Source organism: Peromyscus leucopus, chromosome 14, assembly GCF_004664715.2.
Source record: "Peromyscus leucopus breed LL Stock chromosome 14, UCI_PerLeu_2.1, whole genome shotgun sequence".
Taxonomy (NCBI): Eukaryota; Metazoa; Chordata; class Mammalia; order Rodentia; family Cricetidae; genus Peromyscus; species Peromyscus leucopus.
In genome coordinates this window covers 21,341,378-21,354,986 of record NC_051075.1, presented here as the reverse complement: position 1 = coordinate 21,354,986, position 13,609 = coordinate 21,341,378, and the positions used below count along the sequence as shown (strand labels likewise).

The window sequence follows — 13,609 nt, the reverse complement described above, 5'->3', positions numbered from 1 at the left end:
ATGGCCATACAGTTTATAAGTGATATAAGCATCTGAGTGATTATTTTATCCATGGATTGTGGGACTGCGGGGCTTGGTGGAACCTGGAGAGAAGCCCTCCAGCAACATTTGGGGAAGAGTTTTTGCCCATAAGTTGGGAGTTTACTTTTCCTCTTGGACAGTGAAGCGTTAATTCTCTACGCTCAAGGAAATATGACAAATGAGGACTCAACATCCACCTTTGCCAACAGGCAGACTAGTGGCACTCTGAAGTCGTCTGATGACGGTTCTTTGAATCGTGACTAGCTAGAGGGGACTCTTAGATGGGCTCACTTCCTGGCTTTCCTCCTCCACTCTTCCCGCTTCCACGCCTAAGCCGGCTTCTCTCCAGCAAGCAGCGCTCCTTCAGGCATCCGTGGACATCACAGCATGGAGCAGGGGGTTGTACTTGCTGATCTTTTCTACGCCAAGGACCGATGAGGGAAACCGCCCCCACTTCCCCGTTAGCTGTTCAGTCACGGGGCACAGGTGAAAGCGCCCCTGACGCCTACTCCAGGCTTCCTTCCCAAAGTGAGTTTGGTTTCAGGAGTTGCTTCTCAGTATTTACACAGTGCCCCCTTACTAGAGCAACAATAAGACACACATAAATATCTGCAATTTTAAGACTTTACTGTCTTTTTAGTGATGAATAATGATTACTGTGTGTCCATGAAGATTTTTCTTAAGAGTTTGTATAGATAGCTTGTTTGGTCCAAACATTTCATCTTATATACAGATTTCTTTTAATTCAATTTTTACTTTTTTTGAGATAAATACAGATTTACATGCAATTTTTTAAGAAGCAAAACAGAGACCCAATGTGCCTGTAACCAAGTTCCTTCAGTGAGTACTATCTTGTAAAACTGTAGGAGCTCGAAATCACAAAGAAGCAATAAAAAGCAAACTAGAGAAGCCTTCTTCCATCCGCCAGGCCTGGTGGTGCAGGCTGTAATCCCAGCTACGCAGTAGGCTGAGGTAGGACAGCATAAGTTCAAGGCCAGCCTGGCTTACAAAGCATGTTCAAGAACAGCCTGGAGACTCAGTGAGATCTTGTCTCAAAAATAAAAAGTACACAGAGGGATAGACATATAGTTCAGTGGTAGCCCTAAATTCTCTCTCTGCTACTGCACTGGGGAAATATTGCCATCCTTACTAGGATCCCTCATGTTGCTCTTTTATAGGTTCACCATCTTATGAGACTGTTGCAAGAATCCTCAGTTTTCTAATTTTCAACCGTGGAGTACTATCATGGTAAAGAGGGTTTATACCTATGTAACCATTCACTCATTGTAGAAAACCTGACTTTCCAGCTCTCCCATATAAGGTGCTAGAAATGTCCATGTAGTTGTCTGAAGGTATATTTGCCCTTTGAGTAACTGTCCAGCTGCCAATTAAAGAGCAGCATCACAGGCTTTGCCAAAGGGCAGAGACCACTTCCGTACAGCTGGCCGTAAAGCAGGGATGCACTCCAGCATTCTTATCAGTACTTGCAGCTTTAGAGCTTCCTGACCTCGGGGTGTCTTTGGCTCTGTATCCGTGTTTCAATTAGACAAGACACATGTTTTTCAAAGTGCATTCTTGGAAACATGAACACCATGGAATACTCCTAAGGAGGGGATTGGGATGTCATGACTACAGGGAATACTAAGCCTTTCTTTTGCAATCATTATATACTTAGTGTCGTATAAGGAAGGACTTCAGCAGCAAACTACAAACGTGGCCGAATGCCAGCGTGGTCATCTGCTAGAAATAGGAACTGACCAACCACAAGGCATTTACCTTTCCCATACCTTCACTCCTCATTCATAAAATGAACAGTGCCCACCAGTATGAATGAAAGATTCTAAGGCTATAGAAATCACTTGACAAATGTTATTTTTATTACCATAATTATTATCTGTGGTTCTTTGAATAAGAATGGCCCCCATAGGTTCATATCTTTGAATGCTTAGTCATTAGGAAGTGGCTCTACCTGACAGGGCTCAGGAGGCGTGGCCTAGTTGGAGGAAATGTGTCATGGGGGTGAGCTTTGGGGTTTTAAATGCCCAAGCCAGGCCGAGTGTCTCTCTCTTCCTGCTGCCTGCTGATCCGGATGTAGAACTCTCAGCTGCCTCTCCAGCACCGTATCTACCTTACCTGCTTACCGCCCTGCTTGCCACCATGCTGACAATGGACTAAATGTTAGCGAGTCCCACTGAAATTCTTTCTTTTAGAAGAGCTGCCATGAGGGTGGTGTCTCTTCACAGCTACAGAACAGTGACTCAGACACTATCATGACCAGAATCACAACCACACTGCCTGGTAGCAAGGGGCTCCATTTCCATCCATGTCCGCACGCAGTAAACACTTGGAGTGACTCTCCGTGACTGAGCAGGAGTGCAGTCCTCTCCGGACCTGGGACTGCAGCCTCACGGGTCACGGTTCCTCGGGAGGGGCTGCTGCAAAGGACTGCAGTGACGTGGACACAGCAGCTAACCCCAAACACAGCTGTCAGCAGACAGACAGACAGACAGACAGACACACAGACACAGACACACACACACACACACACACACACGCACGCACGCACGCACGCACGCACGCACGCACGCACACACGCTTTATTTGTGAGTCATGGCCTGTCAAATCGAATCTGAACACGAGACATTATTTCTTCAGAAATGAAAGAAAATCATCACGATTGTCATTATTTTTGTGGGTTCCACACTACCACACGGCTCCTTTTTGACAGTCTGTGATTATCAAACACCAGGACATTTCCAGGGCGCTTGGGAATCATTCTGGAGGTGGCTGCAATCTTTTCACCACTTCTGAAGCAATGTGCAGGTAAGCTCTGGCCTGGAAGAGAACAGACTCATTGTTCCATGTTTCCAGCAGACGCTGAATGACTCCTGAACTGTGCACACAGATGGCTGCTGCTGCAGCTGAGGGAAAGCAGCATGCTGGGCCGCAGTCTAACAGTGAGGGCATGCTGCAGGTGAGCAGAGGAGAGAGGGTCGCGCACTCTTTGAGGGTAAATACTTAGAAGGTGACTTTCTGGGGAAAAAAAACCTCGATACCAGGAATTGATATATTTCAAATTCCAATTCTAATGTCAGTAAATTAAAAACTATTTGAGCTGCAGAAAATTTAAACCTTCCTCCTCTGGGAAATCCTGAGTTAGATACTGCCAATTCTTGTTGGGTATAAAAGGAATTAGCCAATTGAAAGAGAGGTATTTCTTACTACTTATGTTTTCTCTTTAGAAAGATTTTCTTCACTCTCTCTGAGATAGTTCAGAACTCCAGAACTGAGCACAAGACAGTTCTTTCCCAGGAGAATTTGGGAATTGTGCAAAAACTTCTGGTTCAACTATCACATACCTCTTCTCTGGGATTCCCAGCACAATGAATTGCTAAGGGTGGATCCAAAGACACAGGCTAACACAGCGCCCCTTGTCTGGTTACAGCAATGGCCGTGAGATTGAATTTAAAGAATTCCCTTCAACAAGTGCAATACAGATATTTATATAAAGTAGCTGCCGATCTTGTCCATAAATGGTAACTATGAAACAGTGAGACTTTATCTTTTGAGACAGGGGTTTCACCATGTAGTCCAGACTTGCCTTGAACTTATAATCCTCCTGCCTCCGCCTCCCAAATGTGGGCCACCATACCCATATTAAAATTTTGTAAAAGCAGAAATTTCTACTCTGATATAGTTAAACTACCACTATTATTAAAAAACTACCCAACTTCCTACTTGCCTCATACCCTCAAAGTTACCTAGGAGATAAATTCTATAGTCAACTTCACTTTACAGATGAGGAAACCATGGCCTAGAAAAGTGGAGACTGTCTAAAACATTATGACTACTTGGTAACAAGTTGGACTCTGAGCCCAAGTGGCCAGTCTCCTGACCCAGCCTCCAGAGTTGCACACTACAGAGAGGTTCTGCTGACTGATGAATGACAGGTGTATCTCACAGACCTTTATTTATGCCTGAGCCTTCAGAGCTGGATCAAGGACTTCATTCCATAATCATTTAGCACTCACCTATGGTAAATTAGAGACACAAGCCTATCATAATAATAAAAAAAAACTTCTGGATTACTGCAGAATAATTAAATTTGTCACATTCAGCCTTTGCTCTTGAATGCTTTAATTCCTGGTGTATCACACTCTGGCTAATGGGTAGACTGGCATTCACTGTGGAACCCTGAAAGTGCTGATTTGAACAGTTTTGATTTCTACAAAATTGTTGAGACTGAATTTTTTTCAGGCAAAGCTGTATCATTTCAACAAAGCCATTTTGGTCCTTACTGCATTTGAAGCACCATGCTGGGGGAGTCTGTGAGATGTAATGATTTAGAAGGAGGCAGAAGAGCTCATGGGAGAGGAACTGAGGCCCTGGAGTCACACAGGCTGGGCTGAGAGGCTTGGTGTCTGTACTGACTAGCTGAAGGGCCTTGGGCTAGTTTCACAGCCCTCCTAGGTTGTTTCTACCACTGTGAAATGGCTGTGGGACCAGCACACACTTCCCAGGGTTTTGAGAAGGCATGGAAGGTGCTGGCATGGAGTGTGTACAGCTTAAGTGGCCATCGCCATTACTATTATGCCCTAAGAAATGGGCAGCCTGGCCAGGCATGGTGGCACACACCTGAAATCCCAGTGGTTGGGAGGTAGAATCAGGAGAATCGGGAGTTCAAGGTCATCCTCAGCTACAGCAAGTTCAAAGCCAGACAGAGCTATACCAGATTTTGTCTCAAAATGCCAAAAACAGAAGGGAAGGAGGGAAGGAGGAAGGGAGAGAGAGAAAGAGAGACCTGCAGTCTTGTTGAATAGCTCATCCGAATACTTTTGGAGAACATTTCTTCCTGAGGAATAATGAAATCCCTGTCTCTGTCATGCAGCATAAACATCACAAATACATCTACGTCAAAGCCATACTTAAGATTTCTCACGCTATTACTACTCTGCATTCATTACCTCACCTTCCCTGCTATTACTGCAGATCTGTCTATTGGGCCATCTAAAGGCCCTCTGTCTGTCTGTCTGCTCTGTCACTACCAGGCAACAGGGAACAAATGAGACCAGAGGGAAGGAAATTGTATGGAAGTTAGTTTCATTTTTATTTTGAAATATTTGGAGTTGGTTCATCATATTTAGTTTAGATTAAGGCAGTGGGGAGATGACCTAGAAATTATAAGACAATAAATCTTCCATTTATATTTGAAAATCTTCATCAAGAATATCTTCTAAGAGGATATCACTCTGTGTGCTAATTTTTTATTTGATACAAAAACCATAAAAACCACCTGTCCTGGGTCCACTCCATCATGTGTGCTGGTCTCGGTCAAAGGCAAAGGTCAGCGAGAGTTCTGCCGCACGAGGCAGTGCTCTGACCTCTACGAGCTGAAGTCAAAGCCCCCGCCATCTGCTCTTCCTCTGCTGCAGCCTGGCTGCCAGGTCTCCCACATGTGGGGTTCACTCACTCTGCCTTCCTAACTGGCGCACATGCCAGGGTTTAGGCCCGTTCACTGGGTAGGTAGCGACCGTAAACTTCTTCTTAGTGTCACTTCTTAACTAGTGTCACAAGCCCTTCCAACTCTTCAAACGATGCCTCGAATTCACCGGCACCCACACCTTTAACCGGTCACCACCACTGTGGCGTTCGTCTCTCCCGAAAGTTAACGCTACTGGAGAGTTCAACTTCCAGAAGCAGACTTCACTTGTGTTGTAGGAAAAAGGAAACAGCTTTTAGGAGGCAAGATTCACCTTAGGTAGAGGCAGACTCCAGGACTCAATTAGAGCCTTTTAACATCAAGAAATGTTATCATTGAATGTTGACGCTGGGCACCCGATTTCATGACTCAAGTCCTGCTATTCTGAACAGCAGGTCGTCAGAGGAATATTGTCTTGATGCTGTGCCAGGGTAAGGGCATATGCGGACCTAGCCCTTTAAGGAGGGGAGAGGAATGGCATTGGTGGCTGGGACACCTTAGATAGCCCGATTCCAAAGGTAGGAGGGACAGCTTGGGTCTGTTTGGCATCTTCCGGTGCGGTCTCATATATCTCATTTACCCCCCCCCCACACACACACATCATGATATCAATATATAGATGGGGAGAAAGATTCAAGAGCATAGGGAAATCTTTTTGGTTCCACTTAATAGTAGGAAGCTTGGCGATCACTCCTCATAGACTCTGGTTCTGTGCGTTTTCATTCCTTTAGAGATCCCCTTTGTGACTCTTAACATAGCTCTTGGGCAATTTCCCAGAAAAAAAAATGCATCTTGACACATTTTGGACAAGATTTCCAGGGACTCTCTGACCAGATTAGAATCCTGTGCCCTGACTGTGCTTGCCAGCAGAATCTGAGGGCAGATTCTCCTCGGCCTTTCCTCCAGACTCTTGCTGTGTGAAAAGGAGGTGACCCGGAAGCCAGCTCCCAGGCACTCTGGCCACAGCGCCCTGGCCTGGAATAATTAGAAAGCCAGGCAGAAACCGAACCGGGAAGAGAAACTGTGGGTTGTGTAATCAGCTCAGTGTGCAGTACCTTCTAGTTCTATCCTGGACACACTTCCTCATGTAAACAAACTCCTGCCTAGTGGGTAAAGGAGACTGAGCTGCTTCACAAGGATGCTCTAGGAGCCAGGTGAGAAGGGGCACAATGGACCAAGCATTGTGCCAGTCTCCTAGAAGAAATGGAAGAAGTCGGGGCTGTTAATACGGGAGCCAGAGGCTGACGCAATGTGACGTGTCAGTCTGGGAAGAGCAGGCTGGCTTTTTACTATTTTACAATTTACTAGCTCTGTGACGGTCCTGGGGAAATGATTCATCTTCCTTGATGGGTTTCAGTTTCCTCATCATACCGCACTGAGCTGTTATAAGAATAGAAATCATGTACGAAAGCCTGGCTGGCATCTGCTTCTCTAACTACTATTCTTAGAAAATGACCAACACCACCAAAAGCATCTGCAATCTTAGGACAGGAAGAAACGGCTTCCACAGGTGGAAAGCAGTAACCAGGAACTATACGCTCTCCTATTCACGGCAATGTCTATTTAAAATTGATCAGAAGGCCTCATATTTGACACTGATGATGAGCACAGGAGACTTTCATCATTTTTGGAGAAACGTCACCCAAACTGGCCTAGCCCAAAAGACTGAGGCTGTTTTAGGACCCCAGCACCGTCACTGAGGAGCAGTGAGACCCAGTGACCACACATGTAGAACACGCCACAGAAACACTAACTCCAAAAATACCACAAGTACTACTGCTTAGCATTTAAAACTGTGCTCTATTTGGATGGTTTGTCATATGTTCTCTGTTCAATGACATTCCTCGAATTCAATGTACTGCTTCTTATTTTTGGAGTAATTTAAGGGGGAAAAAAAGCAATAATAAACAGGTAGAAATACCTTAAAATCTCAGCTCATAATTGCAATTAATCGTAAATACTATTATTTGTAAGGAATCACCATAGAATACCTTTAAATATTCTGCTCCTGGAAGTCACTTAAATGTGCATAATTTTTAAAAAATTCTTATTCTGAACTTTTCATATAATGTATATTAAAAGTATACTTTTGATAGTTGGGATTACCATACTTTAATATGAAAGCGATGAAGAGTTATGGTTTTGCTTATCTGAAAGTTCTTTAAAGAAAAAGTGGAAAGGAAATTTAATACCCGAAAGACAGAGAAAAGGGAAACAATGTTAAGTGCTATATTGTATTTATTCTAGGTCACAGTCCAGCAGCTGCACCACATCAGCTGACAGGAAAGGGGCTGTGCGCCCACCTATGGGTGACTCTAAATGAACCAGTGCTGTTTATTCACGATTCTAGATCAGGTCTACCCTCACTTTATACATGGCATTAATCAGGCTTGGTTCTTACACTTTCTTGTTCCCAGAAGATTAGAGGAGTGCACAAGAATGATCAGGGTCACTGTCACAAGTGGACAGGAACAGTCCGGTCCACTAAGGCAGGGCTGGAGTCGGGGGACAGAATGGACAGGAACAGTCCGGTCCACTAAGGCAGGACTGGAGTCGGGGGACAGAATGGACAGGAACAGTCCGGTCCACTAAGGCAGGGCTGGAGTCGGGGGGCAGAATGGACAGGAACAGTCCGGTCCACTAAGGCAGGGCTGGAGTCGGGGGACAGAGGCTACTGGAAGACTGGAGTGTTGACAAAGGACACAAAAACTATATATAAACAGACACACAGGTGATAACTGGGCTTCCAACTTAACCTGTAAGGACTAAGCAGGAAAGAGGATACATACATGACTGATTTCATGTCTATCTTTCAAAAAAATTATAATAAAATGTTTATCTTTAAAATTTTCATATTTTGAGCAGGGCAGTGGTGGCGCACGCCTTTAATTCCTTTAATTCCAGCACTTGGGAGGTAGAGGCAGGCAGATCTCAGTGAGTTCGAGGCCAGCCTGGGCTACAGAGCGAGATCCAGGACAGGTACAAAAACTACATGGAGAAACCCTGTCTCAAAAAACAAAACAACAACAACAAAATTTCCTATTTTGGCAACTTAGAAACTCTATCAGTTATCCCTTACAGTGTTGACTAAGGAAACACTACTAGGTTTTCTGCCTTCCTCCTGATCATATTCCTTCAAATAAACAATGAAAATCTCATCCCTACTGACCGGATGCTCCATGTACCCCCTTTCTCACATAAGGCTCCCTTCTCTCAGTGACGAGCTGAAGGTGCAGTGCCCAAGTGTCCTACTCGGGAGCAGTTAGAAGCTGCCAGCCAGAGGTTCTCATCCGGGTTCCTCATGAGAAAACTGCCGGGGGGTCAGCTGTCCGTTGTTTGAACCGAGAGTCTGGTACCCACACTTGCAGCCTGGCACACACATGATGAGTGACTTCAAGTCAAGGTGAGCAGCCTTTGTCTATTATATGTCCCGTGCACAAGACTTGACCTCCCCTACTTTCTGTACAGCATAAAGGATGCATCACAAAAAGAAAGACAGACATACAGAAAGGTAACTCACCTCCTCACTCTCGGGGTGTGCGAACACAACTGGCTGACCCGTGTCTGAAGCTTCCCTGATACTGAGGTGTAAGGGAACGTCTCCTGCAAAAGCCCATGGGAAAACATTAGTGCCGGAGAAGCTCACCCAGGCACACACAACATCCATACTCCAACTTCGGAAAGAAATAAAATCTGAACCATAGTCTCTCAGACTAAGTTGAATTATGCCTGTCCTCGATTTGCTAAATGCCTAAAAGAGGAATTCCAAATGCAAATTAAGGGTGAAAATGTCCACTTAGGGCAGTCGGGTGACTATGCATGCATAGGGACAAGCTCTGGGGCAACCAACAGGAAATGAGGCATCTGACTAGTTCTTTGCTGACTGGTCCAGGCAAGGACTAGCTTAGAGGACACGCCCCTGTACTAGCTGACAGAGACATCCTGTGTTGCATGCTGAGGAGGAGATGAGCGAGGAAAGGATGCAGAGGCAAAGGAAAAAAAAAATGATGCAGAGTGAGCGAAGACAAGTAAATAAATAGCTGATGTCAGAGTAAATGCTCCCCCCCACCCCGAGGCCCCACACCTCACCGTAGGAAGAACATAATCATTTCTAAATGCCAAGTACTAAAAAAAAAAAAAAAAAAAAAAAAAAAAAAAAAAAAACCTATTCTTAGCTTTTTTTTTTTTATTGTACCAATGCATAAGTACTTCTTTGTTTTTTGCACTCATCCACAACTGCACACTGCGTACACCTGCCACTACCAATGAAGCAAGTGCTATGACTCTAATGACACAAGAATGTTATAATTTATCCACACAGAAAATAAAAAAAAAAAAATGATCAACCACACTATGCAAAAAAAAAAGAATATTCACAAGATATTATAATTTATCACACATGGTATGGCAGAGGGGCAGGTATTTCAGGCTGCCATTATCAGCCAACTTTGAAATTATATTTCTTTTTGTTCTAGTTATTTTTATGGTTTTTAGTTAGTGTACAAAAAGGGTTTTACTATGATATTTTCACACATGTATATTGCTATATTCTGCTCATATAATCTTCACACTTCCCTAAATATCCATGATGCTAATCTTGGTTGTCAATTTGACTACATCTGTAACCAATCAAAACCCAAGCAGCTGGACACACCTGTGAGAGATCTGCTAGACTGGATCATCTGAGTTAGGAAGACACACCCTAAATGTGGCCCCACCTTCTGGTGGCAGACCACATAAAAGGACAGGAAGAAGGAAGCTTGCTCTTTGCCTGCTTCCCTTCACTCTTGCTGGCAGGTTCATCTACCCTGTTGCTGGGTGTTCCTTTGCTGGTATTAGAATATTCTTCTTTAGGATTCCAACATGGACTGAAGACCAGATGAGACATCCAGCCTCTCAAAATGAACAACTATTGGATTCTTAGTCTTTTGGTCCAGGTTGAGAGAAAGCCATTATTGGACCAGCCAGAGCACAGACTGTAAGCTACTCTAATAAAGTATACATAATCTCTCATATTCTCATTCTCTGTCTCTGTCTCTCTCTCTCTGTCTGTCTGTCTCTCTCTTTCTCTCTCTCTCTCTCTCTCTCTCTCTCTCTCTCTCTCTCTCTTTCTCTCTCTCCTCCCTCCCCCTCCCTTCTCATCTCCCCTCTCTCTAACACACAGCTCTGTTCCTTTAGAGGATCCTGACAAATAAAATATCCAACAGCCAAATGACAAATGTATGATTATTTCATTTAAGGATTAGCTTTGCAGCAAATTTGATGTCCCTTCTACAGATCAATTTAAGGCTGTAGGAGATTCTCACAGGAGCAGACAGGTAAATGTTACCTAAAGTGCTCAGAAACCCAGAAAGTTTTTATCTTGATTGATGCACAGCAGGGAAACCTGAATGGCTTTTTTCTGCTGCAGAAATGGAGTAAACAGACTAACCCTGTATTTCATAGTCACCTGCTGAGGTGGCACTTGCCCTCCAGAGAGTCCTAACGCTACACACGGACACAGAAGACCATGGGACGCCACAGTGAGAATGGGAATGAAGCCCAAGGAGCAGCCTGGGCAGGAAGGGCATCCTGGAAGAGAGTCGGGACCCTTCTAGATGCTGGGGGACTTTTCTCTAGGATGGCCTGAGACTTAACTGCTGAGCATCAACTACTCCTTTCAGTTCCCATGGGTAAGGGTCTAAAGAGCCACCTCAGGCCAGAGGTGTGGCTCAGTCAGTAAAAGCACTTGGCCCTGAGTTCAATTTCAGGGACTCACGTCATGAAAGGAGAGGATCGACTCCTGAAAGTTGTCCTCTGACCTCCACATGAACACACTGGCACATGTCCCGCCACGCTTTCACCCCAACACACACGACAGAAATACATTTGAAAACATAGTTTAAAAAATTCAAAGAGCTGCTTTAGGAATAACCAACCCAACAGGTCAGAAAAGAACAGGGGTGGGGTGTGAAATAGCAGGAAGCCTTCGCCGAGAGAATTCCTGGTTTCAGTGCCTTGTGCCCAGCCCAACCCTCTTTATAAGCAGATCGCCTGCTGCCGCTCCCGGGAGACCTCCCTGGGTTCCCTGACCACACTAATGGGTGAGTGGGAACTCCTCGTTATTTCTCCTGTGACAGTTGGAGATGCTCTTCCACAGCAGGGTCCGGCAGCCACTACTTCTGACACACTTGTAGGGCATCACACATTTGTGAGCAGCTTAAGAGAGAACTTCCAGTGTACAGAGTCTTCAGTATCTAAATAAATGGCTTACAAGACTGTTCAAAGTTAGGGACTTAGACTGCCAGCATAATTCAATAATGCCATTATAATTACACATTTACTTTATTATATAAGTGAAAGTCAATCTGTTACATTATTATGCAGATTTGGAAAATTGGACTTTCTAGGTTAGTTAAATGAAAAATAGTTTCAGAATATAATTAGTGGCTGTAATTATAGTAATATATCAAAATAGATCATTAGCATTCACCTGGTATTGTAGTTGCTACCACAGAGCAATGAATAATAACAATAATACATTTAGCATTAACTTTCAGAAACTTACAACAATGTTTTGAAATTCTTTCATCTCTAAAGGATCTTAATGTTCAACTACCTGAAGCTAGTAACATCCACCTTTGCTCAGAACAGAAGATCATTCATGATTACAACAGAAAAGCTTGTTGTTTTAAACATCTATAGCTTACTTGTGGGTTTTTTGAAAAATCATGTTTTACCCAAAATCTGGAGTTGTTTTTCCCACTTATCACATGATTTTTTTTCACTCCCTATATCACATAATTCTTGGATTCAGTGTAATAAACAATGTATACAATGAAAATTCAGGTGCCATACTGTATAGAAATGGCAATTGCATATCACATTGACCAGGAGGAGATGTTGTCATTCATCTGACTGACAAGCAGAGAGCTTCTTAGGAAGGCATTTCCACACAGTTAGAGAGCGTGCTCTCAGAAGGGGTGCTGCACACACTGGGGAACACGTCCGTGTACACCTACTTCCACGGTACCCTCTATGTCCAATGTCACAACCAAGCCAACTCTCACCCTTTAAAACATGGCTTCCAACCATGGCACCTGGACCACATCTCTCTCCTCAAACTGAATATTTAGGCAGTTTTTAGTCTGTCATAGAAATCGTATCATGAATGAGCCTACTCAGATGCCAGAGAGCACTTGACGCACACAGTGGCGCTACACTAACACAAAGCTCCAGACAGCTACTTCTGTTACACTTCATGCCAGACTCCATTGCCATCTCCCCGCCGACATGTCCCCGTGAGGTCTAAGGTCTTACCTAGGACATCAAGGTCAAGGGTCTGTGCTAGTTTTCTTGCACCATCAGCACCAAAAATATGGGTTTTGTGTCTGCACTTTGGACACTGGAAGACACTCATGTTTTGGACAAGGCCAAGGACCTAGAATAATACAAACACACTAAAATTAAAACACAATTACAGCACGTCATAGTATATAATTTTAGCACGTTTTTACCGAGTACCCACTAGTCAGTGATGTATGGTGAGTAAGGCAAGGCTCTCTGCTCTCATGGAACTCACAAGCTAGTGAGAGATGCAGATAGGTAACTAACCTAGTAATAAAGGCTGAGGGGGTAAGTGGGAGATGAAATGCTTGGCCTGAAAAGAATGCTCAGAGACAACTGTTCCTTCAGACTGTGGGTGGGCCACCTGAAGAGGCAGCGATGCCTCTCACAGGACAGTCAGGAGCAGGCCCACAGTCAAGGCTGCAAGTGCAGGGGTCATCACCTAGTGGGTGGTCAGGTCAGAGGGTGATGAAGGTCGGGTCAGAGGGTGGTGAAGGTCGGGGTCAGAGGGCGGAGAGGAAGGTCAGGGTCAGAGGGGGAGGGAAGGTCGGGGTCAGAGGGTGGAGGAAGGTCGGGGTCAGAGGCGGAGAGTTGAGGAGAGTGAAGGTCGGGGTCAGAGGGGGAGGGAAGGTCGGGGTCAGGGGGGGGGGGGGGGGGGGGGGGGGGGGGGGGGGGGGGGGGGGGGGGGGGGGGGGGGGGGGGGGGGGGGGGGGGGGTCAGGGGCGGGGGGAAGGTCGGGGTCAGGGGTGCTATGTTTTGAATATTCAGTCTCCCGGAAGCTCT

The 13,609-nt window shown here is 44.9% G+C and overlaps 1 protein-coding gene across 3 annotated transcripts in view; it reads right to left on the bottom strand.

Annotated features, from left to right (window-relative positions):
• Nucleotides 1–688: 688 nt before the first annotated feature.
• Nubpl (nucleotide binding protein like) overlaps nucleotides 689–13,609 on the bottom strand; it is a 202,465-nt gene continuing 189,544 nt past the window's right edge. For all 3 annotated transcript variants that reach the window (XM_028869690.2, XM_028869685.2, XM_028869687.2), the window contains 3 exons: nucleotides 12,800–12,920; nucleotides 9,021–9,103; nucleotides 689–2,856 (listed from right to left, as the gene is read on the bottom strand). In XM_028869690.2, coding sequence (XP_028725523.1) covers nucleotides 2,794–2,856; nucleotides 9,021–9,103; nucleotides 12,800–12,920 — 267 coding nt within the window. In that variant the 3' untranslated portion in view covers nucleotides 689–2,793. The remainder of the gene's footprint in view (nucleotides 2,857–9,020; nucleotides 9,104–12,799; nucleotides 12,921–13,609) is intronic.